Source organism: Salvia hispanica, chromosome 4 (genome assembly GCF_029641045.1).
Source record: "Salvia hispanica isolate PSC_SH4W2 chromosome 4, Shi_PSC_v1, whole genome shotgun sequence".
Taxonomy (NCBI): Eukaryota; Viridiplantae; Streptophyta; class Magnoliopsida; order Lamiales; family Lamiaceae; genus Salvia; species Salvia hispanica.
This window is the reverse complement of record NC_142695.1, coordinates 3788513-3806148: the sequence shown is the minus strand read 5'-3', so window position 1 is coordinate 3806148 and position 17636 is coordinate 3788513. Positions and strand designations below refer to the sequence as shown.

The 17636-nt window shown below is 38.1% G+C and overlaps 2 protein-coding genes and 1 long non-coding RNA gene across 3 annotated transcripts; 1 reads left to right on the top strand and 2 right to left on the bottom strand.

Moving 5' to 3' along the window:
• Positions 1 to 1171: 1171 nt before the first annotated feature.
• Positions 1172 to 9020, bottom strand: LOC125193145 (uncharacterized). Its single transcript, XR_016137574.1, has 4 exons — positions 7333 to 9020; positions 6965 to 7149; positions 6527 to 6765; positions 1172 to 6329 (listed from the first exon to the last, which is right to left on the bottom strand). It is a non-coding gene; the product is annotated as an uncharacterized LOC125193145 (long non-coding RNA).
• LOC125193144 (Leucine-rich repeat protein kinase family protein) lies at positions 1481 to 5220 on the top strand. Its single transcript, XM_048090887.2, has 2 exons — positions 1481 to 2828; positions 4221 to 5220. The coding sequence occupies exons 1-2, from the start codon at positions 1481 to 1483 to the stop codon at positions 4889 to 4891; spliced, it is 2019 nt and encodes a 672-aa protein (XP_047946844.1). The 3' UTR covers positions 4892 to 5220.
• A 1853-nt stretch (positions 9021 to 10873) lies between the features above and the next one.
• Positions 10874 to 15679, bottom strand: LOC125192004 (FAD/NAD(P)-binding oxidoreductase). Its single transcript, XM_048089454.2, has 13 exons — positions 15406 to 15679; positions 14539 to 14581; positions 14198 to 14273; positions 13084 to 13143; positions 12956 to 13006; positions 12478 to 12532; positions 12317 to 12387; positions 12182 to 12233; positions 11865 to 11942; positions 11669 to 11758; positions 11477 to 11590; positions 11269 to 11334; positions 10874 to 11195 (listed from the first exon to the last, which is right to left on the bottom strand). Exons 1-13 carry the CDS (start codon positions 15550 to 15552, stop codon positions 11139 to 11141), a joined length of 960 nt encoding a protein of 319 aa, XP_047945411.1. The 5' UTR covers positions 15553 to 15679; the 3' UTR covers positions 10874 to 11138.
• Between the last annotated feature and the right edge of the window lie 1957 nt (positions 15680 to 17636).

Sequence of the window (17636 nt, the reverse complement as noted above, 5' to 3'; positions counted from 1 at the left end):
AATGCAAGTCCAAGTAATGGGGTATGGCCGTATGGGGAAAGAAGAAAATTATTTGTACTTAATACTCATTCCCCTTCAAAAATAAGTCATTAATCATTAAATAGAGATAAAATAAAGTAATAAAAGAAGATATGGGGCATGTTAGGGTGCCACCACCTTTTAAAATAATACCAAACCATCATTTCTAGCCAATCATTTGTACACGTAGACGAATAATAAGCTGTCATGTGGCAAAAAAAAAAGTTAAAAAAGACGGCCAACAATATGTTGTACACTGTACAATATATTTTTCTTGAACAACAATATCCAACACGCTAGACAACAATCTATAGATTGTTGTCTAGCGTATTGAATATTGTTGTGTAGCGTTTATAATATTGCAATATAAGTGGTATCATGATATCACTTTAGAGGGGTTGTCATTTTAACACAAACCAAGAAGATAGAGTAAGATATAAGAGAAAAAGATTTTTTTTTCAAGTTATTTGAGACAAACAATGGTTGAAAAACCGCGATAGAAGAAATGATAGTAATAACTAAAATACTGTTATATTAATAAAAAAAAATAGTAGTACTTCTTATGTCCTACATAATTTGTCTCATTTTTCTATTTTGGTCCGTCCCACATAATTTGTCTCATTTCATTTTATACTATTTTTGGTAGTGGACCTCATATCTCACTAACACATTCCTACTTATATTTTATTATAAAACTAACATATAATTTTCAACTCACTTTTAATTACATTTCTTAAAATCCATGCCCAGTCAAAACTAGACGAATTATCTAGAATGGAGGAAGTAATAAATTTGATAATATAAAGAGTAAATAAATTAATATATTAAAGATATGATAGTTTAGAAGTGTATATAAAAATTAAAAAAAAATAATCTAATGAGGGATGGAATCACCAAAATAGCAAATTGACATAAAAGTATTAAGATTAGACAATTTTAGAAAATAATCAACAAAACAGGACAGTAGTAGTAAAAAATTTAACAATATTTGCACTTATCTGGGATGGAATCCTATCGACGGTTGACCGTCAAAATTTAAGGTCGAATATTCATATTCAGAATCTTCACCAGTTCAACAACACACTCGGCACCCATTCAATCACATCATCAATATATTACACGCAAATAATCCGAACGCTCCGTCACAAGACAATTACAAACAATATCAAACTTCATTTTATTTACGACCATCTTCTAAAGTTGCGAGACAGACCAGAATTTGGCCGAAGCAATTTCGGGTTTGAAAGAAAGTTTGAAAAAGATGAACAGTGAGGACAAAGCGTCCAGCTCCGCAATCTCTGATATTATTGCTGCTTTGTTTCCAAGCGTAACTCTAAAGCACCAAACCCACGAAAAACACACACTCCCCTCTCTCTCTCTTCACCCACTCACATGCCTTCTTCTTCACACTCATGGCTATGCTAGCTCCTCCCTCATGAATTGATTCCCCTCCCTCCATCCAATGCCCACCACTCCCCCAACAATGCCGTCAATCTCATATGTCACACTATTTTTAATTTTATTACTACTATCATTCTCCGGCGGCGGCGCCGAGCCCACCGCCGACAAGCAGGCGCTGCTCGATTTCATCTCCAAAGTCCCCCACGAGTCCCGCCTCCGGTGGGACCCATCCCTCTCCGCCTGCTCCTGGGTCGGCGTCTCCTGCGACGCCTCCAACTCCTCCGTGCACTCCCTCCGTCTCCCCGGCGTCGGCCTCATCGGCCCCATCCCGCCCTCCACCCTCGGCCGCCTCTCCTCCCTCCGCGTCCTCAGCCTCCGCTCCAACCGCCTCTCCGGCCCCCTCCCCGCCGACCTCTCCAGCCTCAAATCCCTCCGCAACGTCTACCTCCAGCGCAACCAGCTCTCCGGCGAGTTTCCGGCGAGTCTCGCCGGGCTAACTCGCCTCAACCGCCTCGATCTCTCCTCCAACAACTTCACCGGCCCGATCCCCTTCGCCCTCAACAACCTCACTCACCTCACCGGCTTATTCCTCCAGAGCAACGGATTCACCGGAAAATTGCCTAATCTCTCCGCCGCGGCGGCATCGCTCGACGCCTTCAATGTGTCTGACAACCGCCTCAACGGCTCCATCCCCGCCGCGCTGGCGAAATTCCCCTCGTCTTCCTTCGCGAATAACCTCCAATTGTGCGGGGCGCCATTGCCGCCGTGCAGCCCCTTCTTCCCGGCGCCGGCTCCGTCGCCTGATCTGTCGCCTCCGCCCGGAGTATCCGGGCAAAAGAAGCACCGGAAGCTCTCCACCGCCGCGATCGTCGGAATTTCAATCGCCGGTGGATTATTAGCCCTAATCCTCCTACTCGCCCTAATTTTCTTCCTAATTAAAAGGAAAAAATCGAATCAAACCGCCAAATCATACAAACCGCCTTCCACCGCAGCTGCCGCGGCCGGATCAGCAGCAGCGGCAGGGGCGGCGGAGATCGGGACGTCCTCCTCCAAGGACGACGTCACCGGCGTCTCCGGCGAAGGCGGAGAGAGGAACAAGCTGGTTTTCTTCCAAGGAGGCGTGTTCAGCTTCGATTTGGAAGATCTGCTTAGGGCTTCGGCGGAGGTGCTGGGGAAGGGGAGCGTAGGTACAAGCTACAAAGCGGTGCTGGAGGAAGGTACAACCGTGGTGGTGAAGCGGCTCAAAGACGTCGCCGCCGCGAAGAAGGAGTTCGAGCAGCAGCTGGAGATGCTGGGAAACGTCAAGCACCCAAATGTGCTGCCGCTTAGGGCTTATTACTTCTCCAAAGATGAGAAATTGTTGGTCTCTGATTACATGCCTGCTGGCAGCCTCTCTGCTCTCCTCCATGGTAATGTTTCTTCTTCTTCTTCATCTTCTCTGTTTTTTTTTTTAATATTTTATATATTTTTTTTATTGTTTTCTACTTTTCTTGCATAATTTTATATGTTTCCATGATTTATGGTCTTGCTTGTGTCATTCCACATAGGAGAAGATAAATTTGGGAATTTGATTACATGTGCAAATGATTTTGTGTGGATTTCTTTATTGGAGAAAATGGATTTTGGTTTCTTGTTTAGTCTCAAATCTTAATGTCAATTATTGGATTTCACTACCTAACTACCTCTGTTTCCCACTTTCCCTCTTTATTGTTTTTCAAGAATTATTATGGGATGCCGAAGTTTGGTGCTAGGACTGTTTAAGTGCCATTGACACTCTTTATATGATTAATGTAGTTAGCAATAATTAAAGAGTTACCTTGTTTAGACTTCTTCATTAAGGATTGGAGAGGTATGATTTTACTAAAAGTTTGGCCTTTTTTTATTAAGTAGTATAATCTATAGTATTAGAAAAAGTCTACATTTTCTTTTTTCAAGGCCGGCCCTTCACACTGTTTACATTTCAATCAAGCTATGAACTTTTCAAGCTAAGTGTAATTATATGATTATATATTGGTGGATTATTTTTCCAATAAAAATCAGTAGCAATGTGCATGCCAGTGCCATTGGTGCCTTTACAGTCCCTCAATAATTCACATACCTTTCCTTGTGTTTAAAGTCTTGATTTATTTTTATTTTTTTTTGTAAAAGAAAAGTATGGATGCATATATATATGAGGCAAATAAAATGGAAAGAATAGAAGAGATGATGCTACTTTTTCCTCTATGTATCTCTATGAAATGTGTCCTAACTTTTTCTTTTTAAAAATAGTACTAATAATAACGCTCCTCACCCATACATTGCGGTATTGATGTCACATGCTTTTGACCCATGTGCCTTTATTTTAATCCGGAAATTTGATATTTTCCATAAGTGTATCTCCTTTGGCCAAAGCACATGTAGTGTGGACACAGTGACATACATTCTCCATTGTCAATCTGTCGCTGATGAAATAGATTAAGAATTAATTTGTTTAATATAAAATTAAAAAGAATAACAAGACAGTTCAGCAGACAGTTCATAAATTACTGTGATGGTTATATTAAAATATAAGGTCATGCTCTGTTTTTTCACCTTGGATGTAAGAGATATGCTGCATTGTAATGAATGATCTTTATTCTGTTGTTGCTTTTATTTGTTTGAATAAAATTAATAAACTTAGAAAGTTCTTAAAATCTCTGAACTAAATTGAAGGTGTGTTATCTGGCTGGAGAAAAAGATTGGTTTTTTTTTTTATTCTTTTCATTCATCACCTCTACTGTGTGTGGAATATATATTAAATTGGATGTCTGTGTGTTGTGTAGGTAGTCGAGGGTCGGGGCGAACCCCACTAGAATGGGACAGCAGACTGAGGATAGCGGTGAGTGCTGCAAGAGGGCTCGCCCATCTCCATGTGTCTGGAAAGGTGGTCCATGGAAACATAAAGTCTTCCAACATCCTTCTCAAACAAGACAATCTAGATGCTTCCGTATCTGACTACGGGCTCAACCCTCTCTTCCTAAACTCCTCCACCCCTAACCACCGCGTCATGGGCTACCGCGCACCTGAGGTTCTTGAGACCCGAAAGGTCACGTTCAAGTCAGATGTCTACAGTTTTGGAGTGTTGCTATTAGAGCTCTTGACGGGGAAGGCGCCTAATCAGGCCTCTCTAGGCGAGGAAGGGATTGATCTACCAAGATGGGTCCAGAGCGTTGTGAGAGAGGAATGGACAGCTGAGGTGTTCGATGTGGAGCTAATGAGGTATCAAGACGTGGAGGAGGAGATGGTGCAGCTTCTCCAGATAGGCATGGCTTGTGTTGCTATGGTGCCAGATCAGAGGCCGACGATGCCAGAGGTGTTGAGAATGATGGAGGATATGAACCGGGGGGACACTGACGAAGGGCTACGCTCCTCAGACGACGCACTGAGGGGAGGGTCCGACAGCCAGACGCCTCCCCTGGAGTCGAGGGCTTCACCCCCGGGCCTCACACCATAGGTAGCTCGGCTCGGCTCGACTCGGGTCAAGTACAGCAGCACCCGTACAAATCTGGGAAATAATTGGAAGAAAATCCTGCAACAAGTGCCAATGGGGATGGATATAGGTCTGAATTTTGAAGATGCAGGATGGTCCAAGAATGAAGAATTGGTTATCCCTTTAGCTCTTATATTCTTTGTGAAGGCCTTCTCACCTTCTCTTGTTTGATTGTGCAATGATTTTTCATTTTTTTTGTAGAGCATATTAGGATTGTTTGTTGTGTTGATTTATTATGTAATCTGTTTGAGATTTGACAGTGTCAAGGAAACAAACTGTTTTCTTCTGTTTAATTCTTTCCTCCAGTAATTCTCTTCTTGTCTTTGGCTTTATTCAACAACCCCTTTTTTGTATTTATCAAGCTGTTTTTGATTTGATTATATTCAAGCAAACCCCCTAACACGTGGAACAATCTAATGAGAAACAACCAAATTTGTGTAGACAGAAGCCAATAAACAAGAAACCAGAGCTATTTCTGTTCTGTTTTGTTCTGTTCAATCACTTGATTTACTAATTCGATATTCAAAATATAATTAATACAAACCTCTACATTATAACTACTTTGCTGAATTAAGATTGGCCCCTTATCTCATTTCTTCTATCCTTTTCTGGTAAGATGTCCCTTCTTCGTGAAGGAATTTGGTGAGAAAAGCTAAAGAGAAAGGACAAAAGAAAATGTAAAACCTTGAACGACAACACATGTTTGGTTAAAGCCTTCATCATGAAAAGTGTAAAATTGAAGCTAAAGAAGAGAGGATCAAATTCAACACCAACGGGAGTGTGAAAATTCCCTCAAAAGCAGTCACCACGACAACGACTTTTAAAGATGGATCCTATGCTGGTGCTACTAAAAAGAGTCAAGATTGAACTTTAAGTAACACACTTTATATAGTTCAATATATTTATAAATCAGGCAAATCTCATGAAAGTTACCTCAAGTTTTCTATCTAGAGTGAGAGGTGGATTGAAGACTTGAAGTGGACCCTCTAATTTAGATATGTTAATGAGCAAATTGTGCAACCACAGATTATTTGCAAATTAAGGATGCTTATGAGTTAATACAAACAAAATAAACAAAACAAACAAACATCACAGAAATGTTAGCTATAACCACTAAAGCAAAAAACACTGATGCATAATTCCAAGATTTTTTCTAAAGCATTTGAAAATAAGATTGAACTCTACCTGTGCTTCAGTATCTATATCCTCTTCCTCGTCCTCTTACGCTTCCCCTGAATTCAGTTCGAGTGGAAGTTCCAGTATCATCTCTTTCGAAACTGAACATGCTCATCTTTATACGTTTAGCATCGGTTCGACCGGAAGCTCCAATGTCATCTATTTTGAAACTGAACATGCTCACTTTTATACTTTTAGCATACATCATACGAGGATCGTTTCGTACCTAAATGCATAACACATAATATGAGTTTAAATACAAAAACTGAAAAATTCTATAGGCATGTTATATGGATCATGGACACTCCAGCTATGCTGATGGTGACTATAGCAACAGAAAACAGAAATAAGGTTTGATGCAATCATCAAGATAACCAGAATGGTGCACTCCATATAAAATATTGTTGGGCAAGAAATGATTACATGATTCTCCTCCAAATCAAATTGCTTCTACAGCTGTTTTGCAAGCTCCTTATCTTTGAGTGTAATGGTGATGCTTTGGGGACCACTTCCACTCTTCCTCATTTCCCACTCATCAAGTGTGAGCAAAGATGAGTCGCCTTCGGTATCCTTTCCCATACGCCTCAGAAATTTAGAATTGTGATAGCCAAAACTAGGCTGACTTGTCTTCTGTAGAAGTTTCTGGGCAGCCACTTAACTTACTGTGGCATAAGCACCAGAATTAGCAATCTGAAAATTAATATTTGATACTTTGAAATGAAGGTAATGTTGGGGTTGATCCATCATCTATAACACTGGAGAGTGCATACAAGTTGATTCTGAGAAGGCTGGATCAAAACATAACTTTTATGCAACGCAGTAGAAGTTCTACCAAAGACCCATAGGTTGCATTAAGTTTACCTTTTGGTCTCTCAGAGGCAGTTGCTTTCCCAGGATTTCCTTCAGTCGTGTGAAGCGGCTTTACTCCATCAGTTAAACCATCTGTAGTTGCATTATTTTTCTGAAGCTGGACAGTCTGACTCAAATTGGACTTGGAGCATTCACCCTTGCAGCAGGACTTCGTCAATGATCATTTAAGGATGTCCCTGAAATCCATCCAACCCAATATATTACAAGTTCGCTTTAAATAATGGAAAGTTATGGGGAAGGAACTCCCAGAGCTACACCATCTGATTAGTCCATCCAGTGACAATTCATTGAATGCTAGATTCTGTAAAACATTACTCAAACTGATTCATGGCTTAAGAAGAGTTTTAAGAATTGGAAACCTTTTCCCGAGGCTAATATCATCAGGAAATGACGGCACATGAGAGTAATGTCCATCAGTGAGCTTTAGTAGTAACAGCCGCCGGTTGCCTGAATTTTCTGAAGCCTCAGCCATACTACTCCGAGATATATCAAGCACTCCTGTTCAATAGTGATAGTTCTGTGAAAGATCAGATAATCCATGAGTACGTGTTTCTTGATAACACAAAGAATACAATCAATCAAAACAGGACTTTAAGCAGTAAAAATCTTAAAATCAAGTGTAAGTTTGCTCGAGTGAAGAAGTGTTTCAGTGGATATGAGGGAAGCAAAATTGGTTCTATAGTATATACATATATTTATAAAAACTGGAGCTCCGAGCTTGTAATTGTATTATTCCAGATGCAGTAGTTCAGTCCAATTTTTTTTAAAACCATAAATTTCAATTCAGTTCTAGTCTCATATAGCAGAAAATCATGGCTATATGTATCAGTGCATGCTCGGTGAAACGTGAGCAATAGCCATTTGTGTATTTTCCTGTCAGGAGATGCTCGGTGCTGGTACAACTAAAAGCAAATGAAGGAATGGACTGATACAGCATATAGACATGTTGATTTGCAACTTAAAAAAACTTATCCCAAAAATAACTCTATCATGGACATGCTTGTATATCAAAATCCAGAATCATGTCATATTGATTCGTATAAAATCTATTCAAATACTATGCTTACAGAGGGTAAAGTTACTACACCATACTATGTTATGTAGTAATAGGAAGCTGCTATATATTGATTCGTATAAAATGTAGACGACATTTATTACAGAGCGCACTTACCGTGTGCAGGTGTACAAAACTACTCATGACTAAACTGTTACGATTTACAAAAAGGCTATACAAACCATTCCAGTTCAACAGGATGCATGAGAAAAACACATTTCCCTTCCCCTTAGGCCTTAGCCATCTCTATATTCATACAATGGTTGAAGCTTTCTCATTCACATGTTGACATGACTTAGTTCAAACAACTACATGCACTACAACAGTCTGTAAATAACTTCCACTTAAAATTCTTCGATCACTTTCAGGTTATTTGAATACAAATCTAACATAAGTAAATGTGCAGAACGAATCATATATCAGCATTGCATTTGAGAGCTTGGTGGTTTGAGGCGAAGAGAATGAGAATGAGGAATAGGATCCATTCCCCTTGATTTTTGCATACCAAAAGAGGGGAATCATTCCCATAAACCAAGCCACAATACTATTTTCAATTTGCATCAGTCAGGGATTGCAATTTGCAACGAAGAAATGAATAAATACATCAAAATCCGACTTAACTCTGTTCGCCGCGTTTAGAGCATCCACAATAGGGGTGGACACTTTGGCCGGACACTTTTACGTTTTTTCATCCATAGCCACTTTTTATTTGTCCGCGGCCAAAAAAAAAAGTTTCCGCAGCGTGGACACTTTTTTTAGCCACATTTCACTTTATTTTATTTGTTGTATATTTTAATTCAATTACAATTAAAATTATCGGACTAAATATAATTAGATAAAAACGGCTAATAAAACAAATTAAGAATCTCATGCTTCATTCCACAAATCATCCATAATAGCAATGGAAATCCACAAATTTTTAGAGATAGAAAAATTGGATAGAAAGTGAAATGGGTGTGAAGACGTGTGTGGAGAAAAGATGAAAATGAGAGGAATATTTAAAATAAAAACAATTAAAAATTCGAATTTTTTTTTTTAAAAAAAAGGAAATTGGGCGACCGTCGCGGCGGTTTCGCCGTGCAATAGATAGCCGCGGCGGCCGCCGCTTTTCTCTCTCCTCCGCCTCGTCCTCGGCGCTTTCGGGGCGAAAGCCCTTCCGCCCCACAAAAGCCGTCCGCGCGGACGCTTCCACCACAATAGCCAGCCGCGGCTTAGCCGCGATCGGGGCGGCCGCCCCTATTGTGGATGCTATAGCTACAGAATTGACAAAGCTACACCAGTGGGGAGATAAAATACCTGAATCACAATCGGAGCTTGAATATGAGAGGTTTTGCTCAGAAGAGAAGGTCGCGGCAAGCATTTTCCCCCAAACGATCGCTAGTTCAGAATTTGAGAAGCTCCGATTCAACTGAATCGACGGTGGCAGAATTATTGTCCACAATAGTAAGGCCGCGGCGCTCTATTGGGCTGGACGAGGGTATGGGCCGCGGCGCTCTATTGCACGGCGCCGAGAGCCGCGGCTGCGCCTTATTTTATATATTTTTTTAATTTTCTGATGACGAGAGCTGCTGTGAAACCGCCGCGGCTGTCTATAGCAGGATGGAAAGGCGCCGCGGCGCCCATTTTTTCCGTTTTTTTTCAAAAAAATATTTTATTAATTTATTTCTATAAAAACAACCTCTTCCTCATTTTTTACTTCACATTTCCACACTACAATTCCACAGCCATATTTTCATCTCTCTAGGTTTATTTTTACTATGCAAAGCTACGACAGTGATTCCCCCGGCACCGAAGAATCGCACTGCAGCGGCGGCTCACGGGCTATCGACCTCAACGAAGAGGTCGAGGTCGAGGAGGAGCTCCCCTCCGATGCCGGTGCTTTCGCGTCTGGATCCCGCTCGGGATTGTCTGCTCCGGTTGAGGAGTTGGACGAGAACTTGGACCTCCAGATGAGGAGGCTGCTGATTGAGGTCACTGAAAGCTACGAGAGGTCGACCGACCCGATCGCCAAGGGGATGTACTTCGAGCTCATGCAGAGGCTTAGGGGTGAGCTGGGGATGACGGCGGCGGGGGGCGGAGATGGGGATGGAGATGGAGATAAAGCGGCGGCGGGGGACGGAGATGGAAAAGGAGATGAAGCGGCGACGGGGGACGGAGATGGAGATGAAGCGGCGGCGGGGGATGGAGATGAAGCAGCGGATTCCGATGATGCCACCGAGTGAGCGGCGCCGTGGTTTTTTAGTGTTTTTAGTTAATTGTCGTTGTATAATTTTCCCCTACTTATAATACAACGAATATATTGGTTTTTTTTTTTTTTTTAATAAATGATATTTTTTTCTAATAATGTGATTTGTGGCTGTGGCTAGACAAGTTTTTGAGGCTGTGGCGTGACTGTTCTGCCTCTATTGTAGATAGAGGCTCTAATGACTAGACGGATAATTTTTTTTTTTTCAAGTGATATGTTTATTTGATTGAATGTAAACTTTTAATCATTTTTCATTAATACGTGTATTATTTTTTTCATTAAGATGTCGCGTTTGTTATCTTAGTTGATATGGTTATGTAACTTATGTTTTCGAAATGAGAATTTCGATTACTTCTCTCTTTTTTGTTCTTTTCTAGCGACAATCTACGTTGATTAATTATAAGAAAAATATTCACCGATTAGCATTACAAATGAAAAAAATAAATTTTACACATTTCTTTAATCAATAAAGAACCATCTTTATTCACTTTTTTGTTAAGAAAAACAAAGACCATATCGTTCGTGCATGGGTTAATAAAATTCAATTGACTAACGTTTATAAGAGAAATTAGGATGAACTTTTACCCCAGTGGTCAAATGCTTAGCCAAAGCCCAAACTCATCAAATTTGGAGGACGAGTTTATTGATCTTTCAAAGACGTTTGGTTCCAATCAATCCACGCTCTATAAATAGAGAAATGCTAATACAAGTAATCAAACTAAAATTTCAAGAACTCTTCCTTCAATGTGGGCAAGTATAAGGAGGAGCAGCTTTCGTCATCATGGATCCACTTTGAGGTTTTGCATTCAACATGCATAAGCATATAGTGTTACAAATTCATTTATTTCATCAAAATTGGCACTCACTTAGAATTTGTAAACCATATCTTCAGTATACCCAAGCTCCTTGAGGATGCCCTTCAGCTGCCAAATCAGAAAAAGGATAAGGATTCCGCAAGGAGAGAGATCGAGGGTTCAAGGGTTTAAAGATGTGTACCTCTCCTTGCGCCCGATCTTTCTTGTCACCGGAAACATGACTCATCATTCCAGGAGGGCCGCATACCTGACCAAACAAGCAAAAAGTTCTTGAACAATCGAAAAATTGTGAAGAAAAAACGCCAACTTTAAAATTGAAGAAATGGGTAGTTTTAGGGTATGCTTACACCTTGAATCAGAGTCTAGCTTTGATGGAAGAGAGAACTTACAAGAACGAGAGTATCATTACTAGGGCGTGGCAAGCCTTTCACTACCATTTGCTTCGATACGAAACCCTGACCTCCCAACCAATCCTTAGTTGGGTTATCAACAGTGTAGAATACCTACAAAATGCGAAAAAGTATAAACAGATAAGTATAAAAGAAAATAATTTGAGACTTTACACAGTACTAGTGATGGACCTTCAAGTTAGGATTGCTGGCAGAAAGTGTGTCGAGCTTCTTTTTGAGAAGTATATCATCAGGAGTAAGATTAGCGTAGATCAGAGAAACCTGAAAGGAAAACAGCATTATCCAAGTTGTCCATATAAACAATCGACTTTCACAATGATTTATTTGTCGATTCAACAAAACCAGAAAGCTTTGACTTACAGCCTACCTGAGTATTATCATCAGGGTTCTTAAGGATGGCATCTATCACCTGAAGCATTGGAGTAATTCCAGATCCTCCTGCAATCTGAAATATAGACAAACATGCTGTGTAATGAACTACACTACAATAAGTAAAATTGAATTTGAACTCTTTTTGTTTTGAGGGATCAGTTGGGGTATCTAGAAAGAACTCTGACACACTCAAGGGGTCAAATTTATTTGCCCACCTAATAAGGGGCATGAGGCTGTAGTAGCATTTGATGAAAAAATTTTAGTATGGAATGAAATGGAAAAGATGATAGAATAAAATATCACTAATCTTACCATGCCAATATGTTTTTTCATATTTGGACTATATCTGAATTTCTCAATGGGCCTGCCCATAAAAAGTGTATTAGTTAGTAGGCAAGTCAAATGAGTAACCTTAACTATAGCTATTAGCTAATGGTACATACTTACCCTTTCACTTCAACCACATCTCCTGGCTTTAAGCTAGCAAAATGCTGACTCATTTTACCTTCTGGGTACACCTGTAGAATGTCAAAACAAATTGATGTTCTTTTGAGAAAAACTTACAAAAATGAAAGATATGCATATAGATCTATGTTCCAAAGGAATACCTTGATGAGCAAATCGAAGTAACCCTTTGCATCTGGATCTGAAATTGGAGTGTAGCTGCAGAACAACAAGCTTCAGAATTAATTTTTTTACTACAGTGCTGGTTGATCTCGGGGTACACTAACTCGTGATGCATCTCAAAAAATACAAATATCTTGCTCTTGCAGATTTATATTCAACAGATATATCCTCAGATTGGAATGGTATTAAGAATGTGAGTGATTTAGCTTATCTTAGAACTCCTAGTTGCTTATTTTGGTTCATAATCATAGAACTCGAAATGTCCAAATTAGATGCAAAATGTCATGTATGTAAGGTATAAAACTTTCAATTTTATGAACATGAAGGCAAAAGCCCATTAGAATAAATATGTATATGCATAAACCTCCAGAAGCATGGCTGAATATTCTAAGTCATCATCAAGTCAAACATAATATAAATACATACATGCCATCTAAAAATAGTAGTAGTATGACTTACGGGCGAATCACATATTTGGTTTTCCCTTCAGCATTTTGACCATTTGGGGCCCTACAAGACATTCAATGTTGAGTGATCATTTTATATACAAAGAAGTGCATAAGATGTATAAGTTTCTGAGTGAGTACCTTGTAATAAGGCAGGATGCAACATGAAGACCTAACTTCAGATCAGGATCAAACGAAAACCTGCCATTTATAACAGAATAAGAGTCACCCTCAGTAAAAAAATTTGAAGTCAGATGCATTTTTCAGCAATTCCTCTGCAGTAAAAGATTCCCTGAAATGTGGACATAATTTCAAATTTATAGAATCAGTAGACAAGATTCTTTGAATGTTAATTGCCATGCCTCCCCTCTGGCTTTACCCGGGCCAGGGCACCATCTCCAACCCCCTTGCTTTATATCTAGCACAGTAACAGTTTGCATTGCATTTTCTTACTAGCACATTAAACTTTTCAATTTGCTATTGGTTCTTAGATTATTCTACCAAAGTTATCAACCAATTTACCCCTAACCATCCAAACTTTACCTTAATTTGGGATGATTTTTACTCTTCTAGGTTTTTTTATAAAGTTCTGGGAAGTCTAGATACTAGATCTAAGATATTATTGTGGTCTATATTGACATGTACACCAATAATAGGAACAATACTGATTTTATTACTAACAATATCCTTAAGTAGATATTCAAAGTGACTGAGGTCAGATTATTCCATGAGTATAGAATCTTTGCCAGGAGACTTTGAGCTCAGATTAACTAGAGTCTGAGACTTTGAGCTCAGATCAATCAAAACACAAACAAACGGATCCCCAAGTCTTTTCACAAGCATAAGTTACTTTGAATTTCTTTTCACAATAGTGCCGGATGCCGCTCACAGGATAGGATATTATGAGTCAATACTGTAGGGGCCGGCCTTTTTTACTGTATTCATTTAACTAGAGATATATACTAATCTCCATATCAATTCAATTCCCATAGATGCACTCATACATACATACATACTATAAATATGACGAATATCTATTCAGAAACCTACAGCGTAATGAAAGCAGAAATGGGGCAAGTTCCGCGCTTAACCAGTGACATACGATAGCCTAATTTAACTTCAGCATTTACATATATTAAGTGGTATACTAAAGCACCAAATGACGATTTCAGTTACAAGGAAATATTCTGACATAAGGGAGAACTAGGGGTCTGAGTGCATTACTACTTGAGGGGCCATAAGATAATAGGATAACCTAAATAATTGAGTATTGTGGCTGGCCTGCGCCTTCTCTTGGAGCTTGAATTCAATCCATTTATCAGGATTTAAGGCTGAAAAGAAAGAAAAACATTAATTGTTTAGGGGAAAATTGTTAAGATAGTGCAGAAAGAAATTACTTGCAATCTTACTTTTTATTATTTCACATTTTATGTACAAAATTTCCCACTTTAATTATATAACAAAACAAGCACGAGGCTTAGCTCAATCTCAGTGAAGATTAATATGATTTGATGCACAAGATTTGAGTTTTAGAAATCATTGAAACCAGTTTGAATTTATTAGTCAGTAGATCCAGTGGGAGGAAACAGCACGTACCAGTTTGTGGTGCATCTTTTTCATTGAGTTCATCTAAGTACCCCTGAATTACACACAGCAAATATCATATACTGAAATAGGCATAAAGCAAATAATTATATAACAATCACTTTTTACATATTTGGTTAAAAAAAGCATGAAGACTTGATTGGCCGAGCATCAACAGTAACATACCCTCTCAGGAAGTCAGACAACAGCATAGTTACAGTGCGAAATCCGTTTTTACTTAAGATCCCCAAACATATGTAAATATATGAAAATATAACTATGCACATGAACAACACACACAGACAATTGCAGAGTAAGCAATGCTAAGTAGCTAGTATTCAACATGAATTTAATAAAAAGACGAACGGCTAGAAAGCTGTTCGGAGTTTTATCCATTTTATGGCATTTGCCTGGTTAACAAGTAATATCATTTGCATTTCCAGTGTTACTCTGATTCCTCCATTTTGTGATTATAAGTGAATAAGTGATGTTGCAGCAGTTAATTGACAACATATATGCAATCAACAGAAACGATTTTACAATTCTTAATCTGTTACTATTTGACTTCCACACTCCCAATGTAAAATCCAGCTGAGTGAACACTGACACATGCATTTCAATTCACTCTCTCCAACCACTTGCACAAAAGTGTAACAACGATTCACATCCAAAATTCCTGGACTAAGGACAACACTAACCATATCCAAGCTTGATCGCAAACAGAAAGCCGCGGAAATATATCAATTCAATAAAGCAGTTCAGCGGAAGAAAACAAACAACGGATTTTCACATAAAAAGGCACAATTCGTCGCTCAGCTTTTGATTACATTGCAGCAAACCTCATTCGGTCACATTATGAAAATCGAAATGAGAAATTACCAAATTCGGCGACGAATAGAAGTAGTAAGCTGAGATTCCACCGGAAATGGCGGCAAGAGCTCCGAATCGAAGGCGAGGAGCGGATTTAGTCTGGCATCCGAAAGCGATCGGGGCAGCTTTTGCGAGTCTTCTGAAAAACGTCGCCATTTGAGACACCAAATCCGAAATCGGAGAGTGGGAGAATGGAAATATGGAGATCAGTGGCTGTGTATCGGTTGTGAGGGTTTTGGAGCTTTGAGTTTTTGGCAATTTAGTCCTTCCAACTAATTAACGAGAACCTTGTCGAATTCCTATTTCATTTTTATTTTTACTAAAATCAAACTAGTACACCTTGGTCCTTCAAATACTGTCCTATTTTCACTCGGATTTTAAGAAATGTAATGAAAAGTAAGTTGTAAAAGTTACTCCCTCCGTCCCCTATTAGGAGTCACTCTTTGACAGGGCACGGATTTTAAGAAATGTAAAAAAAAGTTGGTTGAAAAAGTTAGTGGAATGTGGGACCCATTTTTTTATATTGGTTTTATAATAAAATGTGAGTGAATTGAGTTAGTGGAATGTGGGACCTACTTACTATTTAAAGTAAAAATGAAGTGTGACTCTTAATTGGGGACAGACCGAAATGGAAGAGTGTGACTCTTAATGGGGGACGGAGGGAATAGTAAATTGTGGATCCTACTTTTATATACTAGTATTAGTTTTGTAGTAATAAAATGTGAGTAAGAATGAGTTAGTGGAATATGAGGTCCACTATAAAAAATGGTAAAAAGTGAAATGAGACAAATTTTTAGGATGGACGAAAATGGAAAAATGAGACAAACTTTCGTTGATGGATGTAGTAGTATTTATACACTATTATCTCCATTCGTAACCAATAATCACATTTTTAATTTATGTCCTTTGTGAGAAATACAGTTATGAATGGGATTAAAGTGATATAGAGAAAATCATTATATATTTATTGTCTTCTAAGTTATATTAAGATCAATATATTTTGATCTTAGATAGTAGGAGTATTTGTTTATATTTTACTTTACTTCTTAAATGGAGTAATTTGTAAATTTTATGTCTTATTTTAAAATAAAATCAATATAATTGTAAGTTGTTTTCCTTGTTATTGCATTAAGTTCAATTTACGCATTTTATATTTCATATTTAAACGTATAGTTATAAGTTAAAAATTTGAAAATGTAATTTAATCTTTTTTTAAAAAGGAAAAAGATAAATGTACATAAATTGTACATGTACATAATATCTTTAAATTTTTAAATTTAAGTGAATATAATTAAAAATTAATTTTGTTATTTATTGTACTACATGTAGCAATAAAAAAGAAGTGATATAGAAATTTTATATCGAATCGTAACATGATTTCGAGCTTGATTTGAATTAATTATACAATATTTAGTAAAAAAAAATTTATTTTTTTGCTTAAATATATACATATTTGCATAAAAATTTAAGTGTTTTTCGAAGTGTTGCAAAATGATTAGTATGAAATTTATTTTAAATCAATTAATGTTTATAAAATGATTTTCAATGTAAAATGATAAAAAAAAAGTTCGGTTATGTACTTACAAAAATAAGTCCCGGAAATGGAATCGGCGGTTGACAGTTCCTAACTGAATCACATTCCTCCTTCATGGCCCGGTTAATTATGGTTCGTGTCTTCTCACACTGGAACCAATGGTTTTTTAAGTGTGGGCATTGCTATCTGATGCAGTTTTGGTGGGAAAAGACCAATATTTTCAAATTTTTAGAAACATGGAGTGTTCATGCTTGATGGATTTTGGTTATTTGGAATCATTTGAGGGTGAAAACATTTACTATTTTCTTTCATTTGTGAATATAGTACTACTCAATTGCTATACAACTTTGATTTTAAGATTTAATCGAGATTCAAGAAACTAGGATTTTTTCGAATTTTCATTCTGTTTTATCTTTGGTTAGATCATTTTTATTGGGCTACAACATCACTATCCACCACTAGGCCAGCTCTATATCTTATGTCACAATCACAAAATGAGCTTTTGGAATTACACTAAGCAAATAATCAGTTAGAGAGTGATGAGAAGAACAAACTGCTGTCAAAATCCTTCTTATTATGAGTATCCAATAATGCAAAAGCAGTGGCTATTTTTCTCATCACCCACAATGGAAGAAGATGTGGATTCTTGCAAGTATTATTGAGAGAATTAGACCACTTTCTCATCTTCAGAATATAGAACAAGTCA

Coding starts and splice junctions, on each gene's coding strand:
- LOC125193144 (XM_048090887.2), top strand. CDS start 1,481: ATGCCCACCACTCCCCCAACAATGCCGTCAATCTCATATGTCACACTA. Junction 2,829..4,220: donor CCTCTCTGCTCTCCTCCATG/GTAATGTTTCTT, acceptor TGTGTTGTGTAG/GTAGTCGAGGGTCGGGGCGA.
- LOC125192004 (XM_048089454.2), bottom strand. CDS start 15,552: ATGGCGACGTTTTTCAGAAGACTCGCAAAAGCTGCCCCGATCGCTTTC. Junction 14,582..15,405: donor TCTATTCGTCGCCGAATTTG/GTAATTTCTCAT, acceptor TGTGTAATTCAG/GGGTACTTAGATGAACTCAA. Junction 12,533..12,955: donor ACCAAATATGTGATTCGCCC/GTAAGTCATACT, acceptor GTTGTTCTGCAG/CTACACTCCAATTTCAGATC.